Here is a 19,672-nt window from a genome sequence, read left to right as displayed (position 1 = left end):
TGTGTCTGGATTCTGTTATTCTCTGTATGCAATAGGGGAGCCTAGCAGGGCTCAGCTGGTACAGTAATTCTATCCCACCCTGGGGGAGCGATGAGGCAGTCTGCTGCTGCTATAAAGCCTTAAAACTATTGGGACAGTTGGTGTGTGTGTGTGTGTGTGTGTGTGTGTGTGTGTGTGTGTGTTGTGTGGCCCCGTGGTTAAGTGCTTGGCTGCTAACCAAAAGGTTGCTGGTTCAAGCCCCATCTAGTGCTCAGTGGGAGAAAAGACTTGTCCACCCGCTCCCTTGAAAACCCTCTGGGGCAGCTCGACTGTCCGTGAGGCTCTCTGCGAGTTGTACTCACAAAGCTGCATCGGGTTTATGGAAGGACCACAACCTGCTGAAAGGACACCCCCACCTGTGTGGGGAGAAGTAAGGCCAGCGTGCTTCTTAGAGGTGAGGATGGCGAGACTCCATTTCACATACACTGGACAGGTTGTCAGGAGGGACCGGTTCTTGGAGGACATCATGCGTTGTAAAGTGCAGGGGTGGCGAAAAAGAGGAAGGCAACAAGATGGACGCAGTGGCTGCAGCCATGGGCTCAGGGACAGGACAGTGGTGAGGACGGCGCAGGACCAGGCAGTGGGTCACTGTGGGTTGGAGCCAACTCCATGGCACCCAAGAACAATGTCGATGAGGTTGTTTTCACGATCCCGTATTTGTTTATGTTCACCTCTCATACTTGATTGAAAGCCGTCTGATGGCAAGAGAAATCACATCGCTTCTTCTTTTTAAATGTCCTTGGTTTGCACAGTGTGGTGTTTTACCACCCTGAAAACAAACAAACCCACTGCCATCAAATTGATTCGGACTCACAGGGATGCTATTGGGCAGAGTAGAATTGCTCTACAGGGTTTCCAACTGGCAAATCTCTACAGGGGCAAACAGCCTCCTCTGTCTCCCAAGGAGTGGCTGGTGGGTTTGAACTGCCAACCTGTGGTTAGCAGCCCAATAGCTAACCCACAGCACCCTGTGCATAGTAAATGCTCAGCAAATGACCATTAACTAACCAAGGGAGTCTCTTAACTTTGTGTGAAACTGGCCCCTAGCTTTCACTGACCCCAGGAGACAAATGATTATATTTTGTAATATTAAAACCAATGCATCATCTTCCTGCCAAATATGTTTCCTTTCGTTTGAGAAGGAAAGACTGTGGAAGGGGCGGGCACGTGTCACTGTCGTTCAATTGATCCCAACCCCTAGGGAGCCTGGAGGACAGAGTAGAACCTCCCCTGTAGATTTCCGAGGCTGTAAACCGTGAAGAGAGTAGAAAGCCTCATCCTTCACCACCAGTTGCTGGTTTCCAGCCACTGATCTTACGGTTAGCTGCCCAACAGGGCTCCTGCTCTGAACCGCTCCATCATAGAAAATAGAGCATTCGAAATACCGAAGTGAGTTTCTTCACTTGGACATACTTGCTTTATGAACAACAACAAATGCAAAGGAGGATCGATATCATCCCAAGTGGCTGCTGCTTACCGTGGGGGCACTTGAAAGCATGACGTCACGGGGGAGTTTGCCTGTGTGTCGGGCACTGTTCCTCCATCAACAAGCAGAACCTAGAGTCTGTGCCACCGCTGCTGGGCAGCTTCAGGCAGGCACATCCCTCCCCAGGCCCGAGAGGTGGATCATGGTTGTCTGCACCAAACAGGAGTGAGTTATTGCCTTTACCAGAATTGATGATGCCATCGTGACCCGGGAAATCTGAACCGGTCTACTAGAGAGCTTTGGGGATGTCTTCTTGCTTTTAAAAGAGGTGTCTCTCTTCCTTCTTTGGGGCATTGTGAAGGTGTGATGCTGGGGGCCACTGCAGCCATCTTGCGCCCATGAGGCTCGCTTTGAAGCAAAAGCTGGAGGCCTGTGGCTGGCATATGGCAAGAAGCAGCACAGGGAGCCCTTGCCAATGCTGCGGGATGCTGAAATAGCCAGTTGCCAATCATCCTGCCTTCCATCTCATTTTGAGGTTGTTTTTTTTTTAACGTTTCGGATTTCTAAATGTAGGCGCTGCTCGAATGAGCTGTGGCACCTTAGTTTCTGCCGGCTACAGAAAGTGAAACCCAAGTCCCTGATAGATGAAGAGAAGATGGAAGTGGTCAAGGACCCCATTTCACTTGGACCCACACCGACAGTCACAGAAGCAGCCGTCAAGACATCTCACATCAGCACCAGGCAAATCCGTGCAAGACCTCTTCAAAGAGTTCAAAAGCTAAGCTGTCACGTTGAGAAGTAAGATGTACCTGTACCAAGCTGTGGTAGTTATATAATCTGTTGTCAATTTGAGAGGATTAAGAGTGAAGGGGTGGAGTCTAGCCTGTCAATCAAGTCATAGCCAATGAGGCCTCTGTGTGGGCATGGCCTTCTAAGGATTCTGGGAACTCCTATATCCTCCCTGGAAGTGGGAGACAGTCTCTCTCTCTCTGCTCACTCCCTGTGAGAGAGACATTACAGCTGACAAGATACATGGACTATGCTAGTGCTCTGAGCTGGAGAAGCCACGTGGAGACGCCTGCCAGCATTGAGATGCTTATACCACCACTGGATCCACAAGACTCCCCATCCACTGGCCTGTGATCTTCCTGCATTGGGCGCCATTGCATGTGTTTCGTGAGTCTGAGGAGGAATTTATCGATTGATATTGGACATATGGACTAATATTGGACTTATGGACTTGATCTGGACTAGGCTGGGATGTTTTCTCAATATTCAGTTGCTCTTGTATATAAAGCTCTTTCTTATACACATGGGAATGTGTCTGTGAATTTGTTTCTTTGGTCTACCCAGACTGACACACAAACCATGGTACTTTCAGTCTCCTCATAGGTGTGTGGACCCCGGGCAGTCAATAAGGAAGACTGAAGAGTAGCTGGTGCATTTGAATGATGGTGCCGGCGAGGAATATTAAATATACTTCGGAATGCCAGAAGAACAAGTAAATCTGTGTTGGAAGAAGTACAGGCAGACTGCTCCTGAGAAGCCAGGATGGTGAGACTGTCTCGTGCACTTTGAACATGCTATCTGCAAGGACAAGTCCCTGGAGAAGCTGATCATGCTGTGTAGTGGAAAGGGTCAGTGTGCCAGGCCGGGTCGAGTAGAGAAACAAATCCACGGATCCTCATGTATGTGTACGAGAGAGTTTTAGATCAAGAACTAGTGAAACGTCAAGAAAATATCCCAGCCCGGTCCAGATCTAGTCCGTAAGTCTGATACCAGTCCTTAAGTCCAATTGTAGTCCAGACGTTCCTCGGCAGACTCATGAAACCACATGCGATGACGCAGAATACAGGAAGATCACAGGCCGGTGGGTGCAGAGTCTTGTGGATCCAGTGGTGGTGGAAGCATCACAAGGCTCTGGCAGGTCTCAGCCATGTAGCTCGCCAGCAGGAAGGTGAGGGCAGAGGGCCGGTGAGGAGGTTCCCAAGACCCTCCTCATGAGAAGGCCACACCCACAAGGAGGTTCCATCAGGCTGTGGCCTGACTGACAGGCTAGACTCCACCCCTACATTTCACATATCAAGATTGACACTAAATTATGTAACAAACACAGCCAAAAGAAGGGGGGAAAAGAAAGACCCTCAAGGAGATAGATGGACACAGCGGCTGCAATTTAGGAAAGAGGAGGACGGCACGGGACCAGGCAGTGTTCCCCTCTGTTGTGCGTCAGATCCCCCAGAGTCGGGAGCAGCCAACAGCACCGAACCCTAACATCAACAGCGAGAGAGCCTTTAAAAAAGAAGTCTCTTCCGCTGCCTGTGCCTCTACCATCATACCAGACAAAGATTTCACTTGAAAACGAATCATCTGATTGCACCTGCCATTTGAAGTTGAGTGATCTGCCAGAGTCAAAACCATCCTAAATTATCATTTTCCAAATATTATATATAAATATAATTTCCCCTGGCAAACCAAACTCACTGCCATCGAGTCAATGCTGACTCATACCGACCTCCTGTGGGTGTCCTCGACTGGTACTTTGAGAGAGTAGAAAACCCAGTGTTTCTCCCACAGTGCTGCCGCTGGTTGTGAACTGCGGACCATGCAGATCGCAGGCCAACACATAACTACTACTCCACCGGGGCTCCTATAGAAGTGCCGTCTAGGACACGGAAAAATAAAGACAGAGAAGAATGCACATTGCTTTGGGGAACGGGGGGCCAGCGTCCACTCAGTGTCCACTCGGTGGAGTTCACTCCCCAGCGCCTTTGATCATGTGCTTCCCCCCCCTCCCCCCGGCGTTTCGTACCTGGAGTGCCAGAGGTTCAAGTGGTCAGTATGTGGAAGCATGAACCTGAACAAGGAAGACCGAGCTTCTGAGCACCTGCACTTAACAAACGCTACGTCACTAGTGTGGAGTTCCTGCTTACAATGTGGAGAGGAAGCTGACGACTTAAATGCAGAGGGGTTGGTTTTGTTTGTTTTTTGAACTTAGCTGGCGTCTTCTAAAAGAGCCCTGGTGGCTTAGTGGGTTAAGCACTGAGCTACTAGCTGCAGGGTTGGTGGTTCAAACCCATCAAGCTTCTCCGCAGATGAAAGATGAGGCTGTCTGCTTCTGTGAAGATGGACAGTCTCAGAAGCCCTCAAGAGCGGCTCCACTCTGTCCTATAGGACTGCTATGAGTGCCAATCCACATGGGGCAGCAGGTATTCTAGTGGATGCCACGTGACCATTAGACTTGCCTGCCACTGTTCTGTTGGGTTAGCATGGTGTGCCTTGGCATTGTGCTGCAATACGAACTAAATGTCAACAGGTCTTAATGCCCTGTTTCTTGCATGGGTTTTGCTTAACTCCAGCGATCTTTAATCATCCAGAAAGCCCAGAATGAAGAGATGTGGGGTTTCTCCCCTGGCCCCCACTCTCCCCCCACCTGAGTTTTCTCAAGTTCCCCACACAGCAGAAACCTGGAATTATGGGGTGTAGCTCTGACATCCTGGAGGAGGAGAAGCCCAAGAACAGATGCCCAATCTGGTGTGACTAAGCATCCCTGGGATTGTGGTGGGCTCTCTCCTGGGCGCGCCTGTTCTCCTTTTAAAAGCCACCTTTATGCAAGGGTCAGGTGAAGGGTAGACTCTTGGGGGAGGTGATGAGTAGTTTAAACTGGAATGCAAAGTTGATGGCCTGCAGTGTAAAGCTGTCCTCTCCACTGCAGCATTAAGAAAGAGGAAGATGGCCCAGAGGTGACCCAATGAGCAACAGCCTTTACCACAAAGGGGAGCCCAAGAGGGCCGGGGACCATGAGTGAGAATGGGGCCACAGGAATGGGATCTTGAGCGTGCCCTGCTTTGCAAAGGCTGCTGTCCTCCTGTCCCCCAATCACCTGGGTAGAAACTGCTGAATGGGAGCTGAAACTGCTGGGTGACCCTTCCCCCCAAACACACCCCCTTTCCTTTGTCAAGGACTCAGATGCACTGAAACAAGTGTGGAGCGTTCTGTGCCACCTCACCACTCCTTGGACCCCCTGCTCTCTACTCCAGGACCCCCCTCTTCAGAGCTGTCACACAGCCTTTGCCCAAGTGGCCCTTGACACCCTTGGGCAGAGACATCCTTCCCCTTCTCCTCTGTCCTGCTTGGCAGATCAACTGGTCCTGAACCGTGTCCTTGGGGAGTGGGACAGAGAGGCAGACGTCTTTTCCCCCAACTCTTGCCCCCAGATGCCTGGGGCAGTGGGGAGGGGCCTTTATAAGTGGGCCAACTTGTGTCACAGGCTGGCTGCTAAGTAAGTTTGAACACATCGCCTCCTCTCACGCAATCTTGTCAAATTGTAGCTGTAAAAGGTGCAGGCCGCTGCGCCTCCCGCCTCCCAGGACTATTTGCAGACTGCGTCCAGCCCGGGTGCCAGCTCCACCCTCAAAGCCCAGAAGCAAAAAAAAGCCCAGAAGCTCTGAGGACGTGGATGTGGGACAGCACACACTTCACCATTGATGTGCTCCCACAGCTGGCTTCTCCACTGGCCCACCAACCGGATCAGAACCAGGCCTTTGTCTTTGGGGCTGTTCTGTATAATGCTTTCAGTCCATTTCTTAAAGTATAATGTGCGCGCCCTCAGATGCATCCACTCTTAACACACAGTTGAGTAGTTGCATAAGTGTATACCCACACCCCAATCAAGAGTGAGGAAAGCTTCCGCACCCCCAAAAGGGCCTGCTGGCCCCCTTCATCCTCCATCTCCAGATCTCCACCTGACCCCCAGCAAACACCCCCCTGGGCTGTCCTGTCACTGTCCCCTTGTTTGGGTTCTTCTCACAGGCCCTGTAAGCAGTCCCACAGCCGGTACACCACGTGGCGGGTTAGTTTCTGGTAGCCCAGGGTTGCTTCACCAGGATTGTCCTCCAAGACGTTTGCTGGGTGAATTCGAACTGCCAGCCTTCTGGTTAGTAGTTGAGATCGTTAGATCTTTACCTCTCGTGGGAGAGATATACCTCGGTCCTTGGCTCCTCGTGAGAAAGAATTCACGCCGAAACCTGGTCTGTGATCCAAGTGAATTTTATGGAAGTTAGAAGCAGTTTCAGGTTTTACAGCAAATGGAACACAAGCCAGACTGTCCGCAGCACGGTTGGTGGGACGAGGCACAGCCGCGCTGAACTGTGTGTCAGCCGCTGGGAGAGAGCCACAGAGAGAACTTCTGGCCTCTTCAGGCTCCCCCCTGGGAGGCGTGGTCAGTGATACTGGTGGACCCCATTGGCTGAATCATATTCCCCTGACTTAGATGGGCCAATCCAGGTGTAACGCCCACCTAGGGGTACCCCCTCTTTCAGCTGAAGTCCAGAGCGCAAGTTCTGGGACTTACTCGCAGAGGGAAAGCACCCAAATATGAGAAAATGTGCTACCTCCTTGACTGCATGATTCGGCTCTACTTATTTATGTGAGTCAGCCTTTCCCCACATAAAGATCATTAAGTCCAAGAACCGTTCTGCCATGACTGATGATCATTTGGAAGTGTGCTTGAGGCTGGCCGTAAGCAGCTAATGTCCGGACTGTGCATCCCTGGCTCATTCCATTCAGTGCAAGTCATCAGAGTAAACTTAGGTCATGACAAAAAAATGTACATAATTGTGTTGTGCTGTGCAATATGGACTCATGCTGTTATGCAAGGTACATAAACATACACTGTCCATAGAAAGAATGCTCAATGCATTAATAAATAAATGTAATAAATAAAAATATATGTTTTGCATTTTTGTAGTTGGTGGATCATTTTATACGTAGCCCAAATGCTGAAAAAGTGTGAGCACCCCTCCTCTAGAGCAGTCAGACTGTACAGTCTGTCCCACCCTAAGCAGGGCCTACTCCCTTCTAATAAGGATAGTAGATGGTTTCCCTGAAGGAGAGCCCAGGGAGGTCAAGCCCACTCAAGGGTGACCAAGGTTAGGCTGCCATATTGAGTCTAGGGTCCGCCCATCTTGTCACATGTGTGCCCCTAGTCCCACCCCTTCCTATCGTGTGTACACCCCCAGCTCATCCCCTTCCTGTCGCATGCATGCCTATTGTACATCCCTTCCTAATCATGCCCCTATGTATATACAGGCCTTGGTTAGAAATAAATTGCAGAAGCTCGCTTCTCCCTCCCTGTCCTCCCGCTGTCTGCAGGGACCTGGCTGCTGAGAGCATGGACGTCCCAGAGGTGAGCATGCTACCATAAAATGTGCCCAACTCCTTTATTTCACTCTCTCTCCCGTCTTCCATGACTTTACTATAATCTTTATCTATTATGACCGCACAGTTGCACCTACCGAGCCCATGATCACCTGTTAGGGGCTGATTCCCCTCACAGGTCTGCGTTTCATTCCTCTCCCACAGCTCGATGAGAAACGCCCCCACTGTTTACCCACCCACGTGCCTCTGGGCACCGCTCACTCCCGCCAGCAGAGCGAGCCTCGACTCCTCGTGGTTCCACGTCTTCGCCAGCACGGATTATGGTTGGTCTCTTTGATGCTGTGGTTTCATCGCACCCTCACCTCGTGCTTCTCCTTATCTTTTCCTGGTGACCGGAGATGCTGGGCTTGTTTGCGTGTGCTTCGTGCAAGGTCTGCCAACACCTCTTTCTTCTGTTCAGAGTTGGCTGTTGGTTTGTTAGTAGATTGAGGTGCTCTTTTCACCCTTCTCCCCCCCCCCCAAACACCTAAATAAAATGCCTTGCCATCCAAGTAGCTCTGGCAAATCCAGCTTCCCGCCAACGTTCTAAAATAGGCCTGTATTCAGTTAAACGTGGCTTTCTAATGTTTATTATTAATACTATTTCTAAACCCTCCATTTTCATATTTTTGCCCCATAAGAAGTACCCTGGAAATAACGCACTGACTCTGAAGGCTCCCGGCTGGGGTTGGGTGATCCAAGAAAGGAGCAAGTTTCAAGGTCTGCAGGGACGGAGGAGACAGCGGGGTGGGTGTCCTGCGGTCGTGTCTGGAAACACAGTGAAGAACTGCTGTCTGTGCTGGATCTCCCGCGTGACTTCCCTGCTCTGCCCAGCAGCGCTGGGAACGTGGCGTAGCAGGGCGGCTCACTGGAGGGGATGGGGCCTGGAGCCTTCCACCAGCTTGCCAAGGTCAAAGGAAGATGGATGGATGCTTCCTGAAGAAAAACAAACCGGGTTTGGGGGGAGCGGTGGATTCTGAATATACAAGTTCCTTCTCAGATGGGTGTTTGGCAAATGTTTTCACCCTGTCATACCAAAAGCAGGTGTTTCATTTTGACAAAATCTGACTCACGGGTCTTTTAAGGTTAGTCTTTTTGGAGGGTGTGCCCTGCAGAAAGACCTCACCTTTCCTCCTCCCCTCCTCTCCAGTCTCACCCCAATTGCATCTGTTTGGGGTTCCACTGACCTGTCTGTTTAGCCTTCTGGGGACCACACCATCTTGAACTTCAGCTCCAGCTCCTCTTCCTCACTTGGGAAGGCTGCCCACTTCTGCAGGTGTTGAAGGGGGCGTTCCCTCCCTGCTCAGGGGTGGCAGGGAACTTCTGCAAGCCAGGAGGTCTTAGGGGCCGCCGGCTATGTGCTGCCTGTTCTCAGAGGTCTCTCAGGCTCGCTGCCGTTTTCTGGCAAGAGAGACCTTCACCTGTCTCTATCCCCTTGGGCCTGGCTCAGGAGCTCCGCACAGGTTTGAGGAGCAGGTACCTCTGTCATTAGCTCCAGGCCCGCCTGCAAGGAGCGGCAAGCCCTCCAGGGAGGGGCTCGTTGGCGCCCCTAGAGGTCACCTCGTGTATTTGCAGTTCTCTTCCCCAGGTGTCAGCCCTCTCGGGTTCAACACGTGGTCAAGTGGGTATCAGGGGATCTGGTGACTTCTCAGTGGCTGAGCTGGCAGAACTGGGTCCTCAGCTGGGCTGGGACTGCCTCTTGCATGGCTGTGGTACTCCCAGAGATTATCAGAAGGTCCCTTGTCAAACCCCCACCCCCACCCCAGGAGATGCATGTTAAACCCAGCCCTTGAGCAGATTCAATGGTTTCTTTTCATGCATGGTTCCAACAGCTTCTGCCTCTGTGTGGGATGGTTAGTGGTGTGTGTGTGTGTGTGTGTGTGTGTCTGCCTGCAGGGACAGGACTGGCCTTCCAACCCCAGCTCTCAGCCCTGTGGTTGTCCGGTATCCCTGTTCTCTGTTCCCATCCACCCTCTGGCCTCACTGCTCACTAGGGGCTGTATGCACCCCGCAGACCCTCTCGGAGCCCCGGATCCCGCTAGAAGCCACTGTCGGGGTCTCCACGCCCTGCATCCTCCACCTGCAAAAAAGAAACAGATAAAAAGCTCCCTCGCCAAACTCCCTCTTCTCAGTTCACCTCTTCCCCTCCCCAGGGCCCTGACCTGTCTGAGGGCAGCAGGGACTGGCCCCTCCTGCTCTGACAGTGTCCCTGGGGCAGCCCATGACCTTCAATGACACAGCCCTTTGCACACCTCTGCTGGCCTCTGGACACCAGCTTCTTGGGGACCACCATCTGGTCTTCCCTGCAAGGACTTGCTGAAGAGAGAATGGAGGGGCTGCCCAAACACAGCACGCCCTGTGCTCTTGGCTGCCTCGCTGCCCAGATTCTCAGGCGGGGCTGGGGTCCTCTGCCCCCAGCTCACCTGGTGAAGTTTCTGGCTCCACTGTGAACCAGGCGTGACCTTGACCAGTCAGGGCCCTTGTGGATCAATGCCACAAGGGTAATGTCAGTCCTGGCCCCCCAAGGGGAGCAGGCTGGTCGACAAAGTCCCTGGCACCATGCCCGCATGTCCTGGGCGTCTGGTGGAAGCTAGCTTGCACCCTAAGTATCCTCACAGTACATGTATTCACATACATGCAGTGATGCCACTTCCCAGCCTCTTCCTGGGCCCTCACAGAAGCCTGACTTCCTCTAGTCCAAGCTCTTGGGTTTCTGCCTGTGGCAGTGCCTCCCACCCCGCCCCCTGCTGAGGGAGCCAGGGACCCTCCGGCCTTGAGCAGAGGCCATGCTGCACCCACCCACACAGACCTGTTCTGTGCAACCTGGGCCAGGGGAGCCTGGGTGCAGATCTACACCCCGAGGGACCCGGCTGCTGAAGCTGCTGGGCCACATCTCTGCTCCCCCATGTCACCTACCCACCCCCCCACCTCTGCCCGCCCTCTCTGGCTCCCTGGTAATGTTCCTGTCATCAGGGGACATGGCCAGCAGCCTCGATTTCTGACCCAGAAGGCACAGACAGACAGTCTTGCCCTGCTGCCCGCCACCCACAGCTCAGAGGCCCCGGCAGCCCTGTTCCTGCCACTCAGACTGGTAGCAGCCGGAAGATCAGCAGGCAGGGGGAGGGTGGGGGCTACCAGCTCCTGTCTATGAGACTCAGGATGCCAGCTGGGGAGGGGACTGGGCCAAGTCCCCCACCGATAGATAGGCAATGCTTTCTGGAGAACCCCATCCTTCTTTTCTCTCTCTGAAGACCCTGCTGGTGTGTGTGGGCGGTGGGGGGGGGGGGATGAGAGGGGTCCAGAGTGAAACGCCAGGGGCTTGATACCCCTCCCACCACTACACTCTGCCCAGGTCAGCCCCCACAGCCCACCTCCCAAGAGGTTTGCCAGCTTCCTAAGCCCACCTGGCACTTGGCTCCTGAGACCTAATTGAGCCGCCAGCAACAGAGGGGCACCTCTGCATCCTGGGGGCAGAACAGCCAGAAGCCAGCTGAGGCCACGGAGCCGGAGCCAGGGTCGGAGGCAGCCCTCGCTCCTGGGCTCTTGCTTCAGGCTTCCTGTACCCTGCTCTCCGCCCCACACCCACCCATAACTGCCCCTGACACCCTTGTTTCCATTAGAGCGAAGCGAGCAGCAGCTCTTTCCAAGGACCCAGGGGTCACCTCAGACCCTGCCAGCCGTGGAGCTCACAGCTGAGAGCCGGGAAGGAAGCACCTGCCCCCCAGACAGCCTGCTCCCCTAGAGAGCCTACCCCTCAGACAACCCGCTCCCTCACAGACAACCTGTCCTCTGGACAGCCTGCTCCCCCCAGACAGCCTGCCCTCCCATCAGCCTACTCCCCTAGACAACCTGCCTTCCAGACAGCCTGCCCCCCAGAGAGCCTACCCCTCAGACAACCCGCTCCCTTACAGACAACCTGTCCTCTAGACAGCCTGCTCCCCCAGAGAGCCTACCCCCTCAACACCTGACAACCTGCCCTCCCGACAGCCTATTCCCCCTGACAGCCTATGCCCCCAGACAGTCTACCCCCCAGACAACCTGCCCCCCAACAGCCTGCTCCCGCAGACAGCCTACCCCACCCCAGACAACCTGCCCTCCAGCCAATCTACCCCCCCCCCGAGACAGCCTGCTCCCAGACAACCTGCCCTACTGACAGCCTGCTCCCCCAGGGAGGACCCCACCCCACCCCACCCCCCTGCTAGGCTGGCCCAGCAGCCCCCCCTCTCTCGTGCCCTCCCCATCCTCTGGAGGAGCTGCTGTCTCCCACACAGGCGCCTAGACCAACGCTGGCAAAGGGGGCAGCGCAGGGGGGTGTCTGTCTGGGCCTGAAGCCAGCCCCAGTCCAGGGAGGTGACCTTGGTCTGACACTACCTCAGGCCAGGAGAAGAGGGTGGGCTGTGGGTGAGGATGAGATGGCCAGGGCATGATAGACAGATCAGAAAGGATGACAAGATCAGATTGGGGACATGGAGCGGGTGCAGTGCCCTTTGGCCCTGAGCTGACAGGCCTGTCACCAGCAAGGCTGAGGCCTCCCAGGAGGACGGCTGGCTGACAGGAGCTGAGACAGGTGGTCACCAGCTCCTGGCCCTGGTCAGGTGGGTGGCCAGGCGCTGCCACCTGCCCTACTTTCTCGGTGACTTTGTGGCTCCCACAGAACCGCCTTGCCTGGGGAGTGGGGGATGGGGGTGGGCAGGCAGCTTCTCTTCAGTGCCCCAGCCACCCATGCGGGGCCGGCAGCTGGGCAAACGGCAGGAGGCAGTCTCTCTCTCTCTCTCTCTCTCTCTCTCTCTCTCTCTCTCTCCTGGGCTCCCGAGGGGCTGCTCGGTCCTGCCTCCTCCCTGCAGGTCTGGAGCAGGGACAGAAGGGAGCAGGGGCTGCCCTCCAGCAGGACCCCTCGGTCCCCAGCTGCCCCTGAGGCAGGCAGGCGGGTGGGTAGCTGAGCAGGGATGCGAGGGGAGGGGCTGTGCTGCGGGCACTTTGAGGATGCATGGCTGGGAGCCCATTGGGAGCAGCTGCCTGCAGGGCCTGCTGGGATCTCGTGCAACAGCAGCGGAAGTCTGCTTTTATCTCTGCTCGGATCGCCAGGAGCGTGCAGGGGAGAAATGGCAGAGCAGCTGGGGCCAAGGAGGCAGCCGCCTCGACTGAGCAGTCAGCAAACTGAGAAAAACAAGTGTCAGGCCCTTCTCCTGCAGCTGGGAATGCGTGCGAGCACACACACACACACACACACACACACACACACACACACACACGGACGCTGTCAGTTGCTCCCATCCTACAGGCAGCAGGGGTGTCATGGGCCCTGGCCTTGGTGTCTGAGCGTCTCAGCCCAGCAGCCAGGGCCTGGGTGAGCTCGGTTCTCTTAGCCTCGGCTGAGGCCAGTGCAGCTCCTGAGCAAGCAGAGCCGGCTGCCAGGCACCTGCACAGGGACCAGGAGCATGTGCCCTCCACTGGCAAGCTGGCCAGTGAGGGACAAATGACCCCACCTCTCTGTCCCCTCATTGATGACAAGTGGCCGACGCAGTCCTGAGGGCTATCATGAGCAAGGCTAGGGAGAGCAGGAGCCCCTCACTTGGCAGGCTGGGCCATCACTTGCCCTGGGGTGTGTTAGCTCCCCTCCCTGTCCGGCCACTGGGGGGGACAGTTCGCCTATGGACCCATGTGTTCCTCCCTCTGGGCGTCTCAAGCTCTGGCCCTTTTGGCCAGTGTGTCCCAAAGTGATACTGCCTCCCAAGGGACAGTGTTGGACCACCCCAGGGGGGTCTGCAAAAGCCAACCCAAACCAAGCTCACTGCCATCCCATCGCCGCCCACTCACAGCGAGCCTATAGGGTGGGGCAGAACAGGCCCTGTGGGTTTCTGAGACTGTAACTCTTTACCGGGGTGGAAAGCCTGTATTTCTCCCTGGAAGTAGCTGGTGGTTTCAAACTGCTGGCCTTGCCGATTGCAGCCCAACGTGGTACTCCTATGCCACCCGGGCAGCTATCTACACGGTTTCCGGTAGGATGGGCTAGGGCACAAATGTTTTTAACTGCAGGGGGGTGGGGAGCAATGAGTAGTGATTCTTTTGTTGTTGTTGTTGTTGTTGTTTTGTCTTAAAAGGAGCAGTAGGCTAAGTTAGTTTGGGACCTATGTTTTAGGACAGGAACGGGGAATGTCCGACGCCGTGACATCAGCAACACCAGCTAACACCCATGCCTCACCTAAGAGAAGCAGCCCCAGCCATCACTTGACGGGTGTGTTCATTAAAAGTTTGACCAAATCCAGCAGCCTAATTTTTACACCCATCAGTTTGCATGGCCTGAGACTGATGTTGTCCATATCCAGATGGCCATGGGCAGGAGAGAAAAAAGTTCGACTCCGAGGCAGGACAGTGTGCAGCGCAGCCACGCTCCGGGACCAGCCAGGTCTGACCTCCGGGAAGTGAGGTGGGACAGCAGGAGACCTCTGTCTTCTCGTGGCCACCTCTGCCCATTCGCTGTCTCCCTCCTGCCCCTGAGGACTAGGACGAGTCCTCCTGGGGTGCTTGGGTTAAAACAGAAAACCACAGCAGGGCGCCCCATCTACCCTCCCAGGCCACGCCCAAGGACAGACAGAAAACCCCCAACCAACCTGCTGTGCCCAGCAGGTCGATGCCGACTCAGAGCGAGCCTGCAGGACAGACAGAGTGGAGCTGCCATGCCAGGCTCCTTCCCAGGCTGCTGGTCTTTGCAGAAGCAGACAGCCTCATCTTTCCCCCACCGAGAGGCCGGTGGGCTCAAACTGCCGACTCTGTGGTTAGCAGCAGAGTGCTTCCACCACAGCGCCACCAGGGCTCCTCCAAACACCTGAGGGACTTCTGTTTCAGAGGCTACCCCGGGATACCCCCAGTCCTTTACACACCCCCACTAATCCCCCACTGCCTCGCCTCCCCCCTCCTGAGACCTCCCCCTCACCCCCAGCCCTCCAGCACCCCTGAGTCTCTAAGGCGAATCCTTGCCTGGTGGCTGGAACATTCCGGGCTCGAGATATGAGCTGAGACAGTGGCCCTGCCCTCGGCCCTACAGGGCCGCTCACCCTCCTATCCCCCCCACCTCCACCCTGCCTTACCTGCTCCCTGTCTGGAGGGCTGGGCTCAGCCGGGAGACACGCAGGCTTCCTTCTGAGGTGCTTTCTCCCTAAACCCAGCAAAGCCCTGGCATCAGGGGACTGAAGGCCGGGACCTTACCGCATCTCCCACCCTCCTCTCCCTCCACCCCCCATGCCTGGCGACTCCCCCAACAGTGAGGCTCCAGAGCACCAGAAGGGCCAGCTAGAGTTGGTGACGTTGGATCTGCCCCCAGCCAGCCCTCTGTGGAGCCCCCACTGGCAGGCAGCTTCTTGACAGGAGGCCAATTTTCCAATTAACTGGGGGGCAAGGAGTTAATAGGCAACCTGCTTCCTTCCGCCAGACCACACCAGGCCAGGCCCTGCCTGACAATCCCCAGGTTCAGCCTTTCCTGTCCGCACAAGAGGTGCAGGCCTCCTTCATGCAGGGGAGGCACACTGCCTGCAAGTCGGGGGAGCCCAGCACATGCCACAAACTGGACAGGTGACCTGGAGCTAGTCATCCCAGCCTCCCCTCCATTTCCTGAACCATCAATTAGCGAGAAGATGCTCACCCTGCCAACCCTCCAGGCTTGGGAGTCCCCTGACCCCAAGGGAGCTGACACAAGAGAAACCGGTGGAGAGACGAAAGCACCAATCACACGGAAAACCACTGCGCCAAGAGGGCTCGTGCCTGCAGCACTCGCTGTCCTGCTGTTAGGCACTGCCAGTCTGGACCCACGGCCACCCTAGGCGTGCACATGAAACCACTCCCTCCAGGCTGCACCCCGTGAGAGGTAGATCTCCAGGTCTTCCGAGCCAATGCCGGAGCCTGGCAATGCTGGGTATTCGATTGAAGGTTCAACAGAGCACGATGCTGCCCACTCCTGAGCCAAGCACCCCAGCCTTGCTGTGTTTGAAGCCAAGCTGAGGGGCTTGCCTCCAGGGCTCTGGTCTGCTAGCCTGACAGTCTCCCCTGGCTGGTTTTGGTTTTTTTCCCTGGAAGTACATTCTAGTCTTTCTTCATAGTCTGCCTTAGCCACAGCATCCCACTGAGATCTGGCCATTGTGGGGAGGCCCCTGGTATTTGAAATACCAATCCTACAGCTTCCAGCAGCACTCAAAACCAAGAAAACTAAACTCACTGCCGATTCCCAGGAGTAGAAGTGCCCCTGGGCGTTTCTGACACTGTAACCCTTTACAGGGATGAAAAGCCCTGTTTTGTCTCCCAAGGAGTGGCTGATGGGTTCAAACCACTGACCTCATGGATCACAGCCCAATGCATAACCAGTACACCACCAGGGCTCCAACCAGCATCACAACAACAGGTGATGCACCGCAGTGAGTCTTTGCCGATAAAGTCTTTGCCGATAAAGTCTGTGCTGAGAACTTCACAGCAATGGTCTTACTCCATCCCTCGCAGCCACTCTGTTATTAACCCCATCTAATTCTGGAGGCCAGGAGAGGATCCCTGGTGGTGTAGTGGGTTATGCATTGGACTGCTAACCACAAGGTCAGTGGTTCAAAACCACCAGCTGTCCCACAGGGGAAAGATGAGGCTTTCTGCTCCCATACAGATTGACAGTCTCTGAAGCTCTAGGGCACAGTTCTATTTTGTCTTCTAGGGTTACTGTTATTGCTATTTAAACATACAAGGGGCTTAGAAAGGTTTCTGAGGAAGTTCCTTATCTTCCCACCCCTTTTTCCCATGAACTTGTTGAAGGTCCCTCACATCATTCTCCTATAGCCACTCATGAGTCAGAGGGGAGCTAGGATTAGGACTCAGACTGCCCAACTCCTGGCAAACTAGACCACGAGGACCAGCGTACCCTGCATGTGGGGTCAGCAGCAGGCATCTTGGGGTCAGACCATTAAATCCATCGACTCAATTCTGCACAGTGATGGTCTCGGTGTCCTGGGCCATGCAGACAGCCAAGTACCTGACTTCCCACTGACACATTGGAGGTTCAAACCCCTGAAGCGTCCCAGCCCTGAAAACCCGGGGGAGCAGTCCTACCCTGCCACAGGGGTCAGCATGCGTCGGACCGACGTAAAGGCACCTAACAACAGCCTGGAGGCGGGGAAGGGGCTCAGAGATGCCGCTGTTTCACCCACGCCCAGGGCTCCCACTCAGCACCTGGAGGCCCGCAAGACCAAGTGGAGCTGGGACACAAGACAGGCCTAAGTTCTCTGTGTTCAAGCGTCTCCACATCCCTAAGAGATGCGTTGTGGGGGGTTCTCACTCAGAAAGAGACACAGGTGAGCCCATGTGTGCATGTTTGCTCTTTGTTTCGGCGGGCACGAAGATGCGCACGCGCGGTGTCCAGGTCACGGGAGATACTTCCTCATGAGTCTTCAGACAAGTGCCCCACTCTACTGGGGCCAGAGGTTGTAAGGAACATTTTACGCTTATTTAACCTCTTTGGAACCCATGGGACCTGGAATGCCTGCTTATATACCCCTCTCCACCACCTGCTGAGGTGTAGTGGGAAGCATCCATCCCACTTTTAATGTATGCTGCCATCTGGTGGGGGCCTGGATGATTGCATGAATCTGAAGAAGCGGGCCTCACCCCATCAACCTCAGCACCAGAGACCCCTTGGGACATATATGTCCCACTCATTTTAGCAAAACACATGACTACCAAGAGAATGTTCTCGTTTTGTTCCAAATCACTCTCATTCCTGATAACACGTAGTCATCACACACCGAAAAAGCCAAAACAGAAAAATAATCCAGCCTTTGAAGAGTTAATAAATGTGGGTTGGGCTCTCTGTGATTTGTTAACCCGGAGTCCCATTCTTCGTCCAAGGACACTGGCCACAAGGAAAGGAAATGCCTAAAAGTCTCCCCAAGTCTGGCCCTCAACAGCCACATGGCCTCAGTCCAGGGAAGAGTTAACTTCCTGGCCACAGGAGATGGTGTCCTGCCCGTGGGGCCGCCCAGCCAATGGCACTCAACACTGATGATGTCATATGTCTCCTGCGTCTTCGATTGGGGACTGGACAGCGAATCCTGCTGGAGGTTCAGGCAGAGCAGCCACTGGGGGCTAGGTGGGGGCGGGAGTGAGGGGGGGCAGGGGAAGTCCAGCAAAGGCAGGCCAAGAATGGCATCTGCCCGGTCCCTCTCTCCACCACTGCCTGCTCCTTCCAGAAGGTTGTCTGTTGGATGCTCAGCCGAGCAAAGGGACCAGCTCTGGTTCAGGCAGCCTGCCTACCCAAAAGACAGGGGCCTCCTGGTCAACCTACAGTACACACGCACGTGCACACACACACGTACCCCAAGCTGAGGCAGCCTTGCTCCCGCATCTGCCCTCTTCTCCTCTGCCTTACCTGCTTGAGGCCTGGGGGTCTGTTTCTGAGCTGCTGCCCGTCCCTGCCCCATCCACGTCACTGGGCTCCCTGTGGGAGGAAGAGCAGCAGGCAGAGCTGTGGGCAGTGCCCACACCCTCCGTCTCGCTTCTCCAGGGCCTGCTCCGCACCCCCTTCAAGCCCCCTCCCCTTATCCCAAGACTAAAAGGCACCTAGGCACAGAGAGGTCCCAGTCTCTACACCACCACCCCACTCTTCCCTGAAGCAAACCTCCCAGAGATACCCTACCCCTCCCAGCCTCTCCGGGGGTGGCCAGGTCCTCCCGCCCCAGCCTGCCCCCCACCCCCCATGGGCCCAGAAGATCCTCACGGTTCCACACGATTGGCGAACCACCGGCGCCAGAGCAGGGCCAGGGTACTGAGCAGAAACAGGGTGGTACACATGCCCCATCCCAGCCCAGGCCCCCCGTCTGCAGAAGAAGGCCTGGGGCCTAGGGCCCAAACACCCCCGCCAGCTCTGACTCGCTCTGCTTTGTGTCCTGAGGCTCCCGCTGGTGATGGATTAGGGAAGGAAAGCTCATTAGCTGGGTCAATGGACCCGACCTTGTGAAGGCTGATTAAGCTCGCTGGACCCAGGCACTGCCCCAGAGTGGCTAGCATGGCCCGGTAAATACCCCTCAGGCCACCCAGCACCTATTCTGAAGGTAAATACAAATGAGAAAGGGACTGGCCCTCCAGGGCCCCACAATCCAGGTAACTGCTCTGCCAAGCTCCACAGACCTGCTGCCAGCAGTGATTCGGGTGCTCTTAGAGGTACCTGCGGGGTCTCAAGGTGTCAAGAAACACTCCTGAGAAGAGCTGGGGGTATCGGCCTCACAGGTGAGCCAGGGAGGACCACTGCCTCAGAACAGCTCTGCCGGGGCTGGAGGGGACGGGGCAGAGGGAACTAGGCGCAGCTTCATAGCGGAGGCCAAAAAGATGACGGAGATGAGAGAGAGAAGGGCCCCGTTGTCTAGTTCAAGCCTCTCCACGCCTTCCTGATGACCCCCTTTTCAGAAAAGCGTATGACAGAGAAAGAAGAGCACTGCCAAATCTCCTTGCCATTGGGACCGAGTAGAACTGGCTCCCCTTGTGGGCCTCCGGGAGCAGACAGCCTCATCTTTCTCCTGCTGGGCAGCTGCACTGCTCTGAGAACCGGAAGAGCCCTGGCTGTTGGAACCCACAGGAGACAGATGAGGCAGTCTGGTCTGTGCAGATTGACAGCCCTGGCCACCCGGGCGGGACTGTTCTAGTGGGAAGAATTGACAGGAGGGCAGGGGGTGGGTTTGGCGTGGGGCTGCAAATGTATAGACTTTTCTACCGTGCAAGTACGTTGTCCCAAAGCATCCGGCACGCTTTCTGGGATGCGGCAAGCATGCTGCGCATGTGGGATGCAGCCCGATGTTCCCTTCTGACTTCTTTCAGCATCCACAGGCAGCCACCTCGAAGGTTGTTCTTGGGAGCTGCCAGCGAGTCCTTGCCGACTCAGAGTGGCTCTATCAGGAGGAACCAGTGGTCCCCCATCCGCACACACTGCTGTCTGTCGGCATGGGAGCCACGGCTACAGCCACTGTGTCAACCGTGTCCTTGAGGGCC

At 55.5% G+C, this 19,672-nt stretch overlaps 1 protein-coding gene across 1 annotated transcript; it reads right to left on the bottom strand.

The window, feature by feature from the left end:
* Positions 1-9,727: 9,727 nt before the first annotated feature.
* On the bottom strand, positions 9,728-18,481 carry PRCD (photoreceptor disc component). The gene is made up of 4 exons (XM_045299923.1): positions 18,408-18,481; positions 18,060-18,128; positions 14,752-14,819; positions 9,728-9,743 (listed from the first exon to the last, which is right to left on the bottom strand). Exons 1-3 carry the CDS (start codon positions 18,479-18,481, stop codon positions 14,777-14,779), a joined length of 186 nt encoding a protein of 61 aa, XP_045155858.1. The 3' UTR covers positions 9,728-9,743; positions 14,752-14,776.
* Positions 18,482-19,672: the final 1,191 nt, after the last annotated feature.

This window comes from Echinops telfairi, unplaced genomic scaffold (genome assembly GCF_000313985.2).
Source record: "Echinops telfairi isolate 266 unplaced genomic scaffold, ASM31398v2 ScPeMD7_7458;HRSCAF=8496, whole genome shotgun sequence".
NCBI lineage: Eukaryota > Metazoa > Chordata > Mammalia > Afrosoricida > Tenrecidae > Echinops > Echinops telfairi.
The sequence above is the reverse complement of the archived record's forward strand: the minus strand, read 5'-3'. Positions and strand labels throughout refer to the sequence as shown.

Coding starts and splice junctions, on each gene's coding strand:
- PRCD (XM_045299923.1), bottom strand. CDS start 18,481: ATGTGTACCACCCTGTTTCTGCTCAGTACCCTGGCCCTGCTCTGGCGC. Junction 18,129..18,407: donor TTCGCCAATCGTGTGGAACC/GTGAGGATCTTC, acceptor TTCCTCCCACAG/GGAGCCCAGTGACGTGGATG. Junction 14,820..18,059: donor GACCCCCAGGCCTCAAGCAG/GTAAGGCAGAGG, acceptor TGCTGGGTTTAG/GGAGAAAGCACCTCAGAAGG.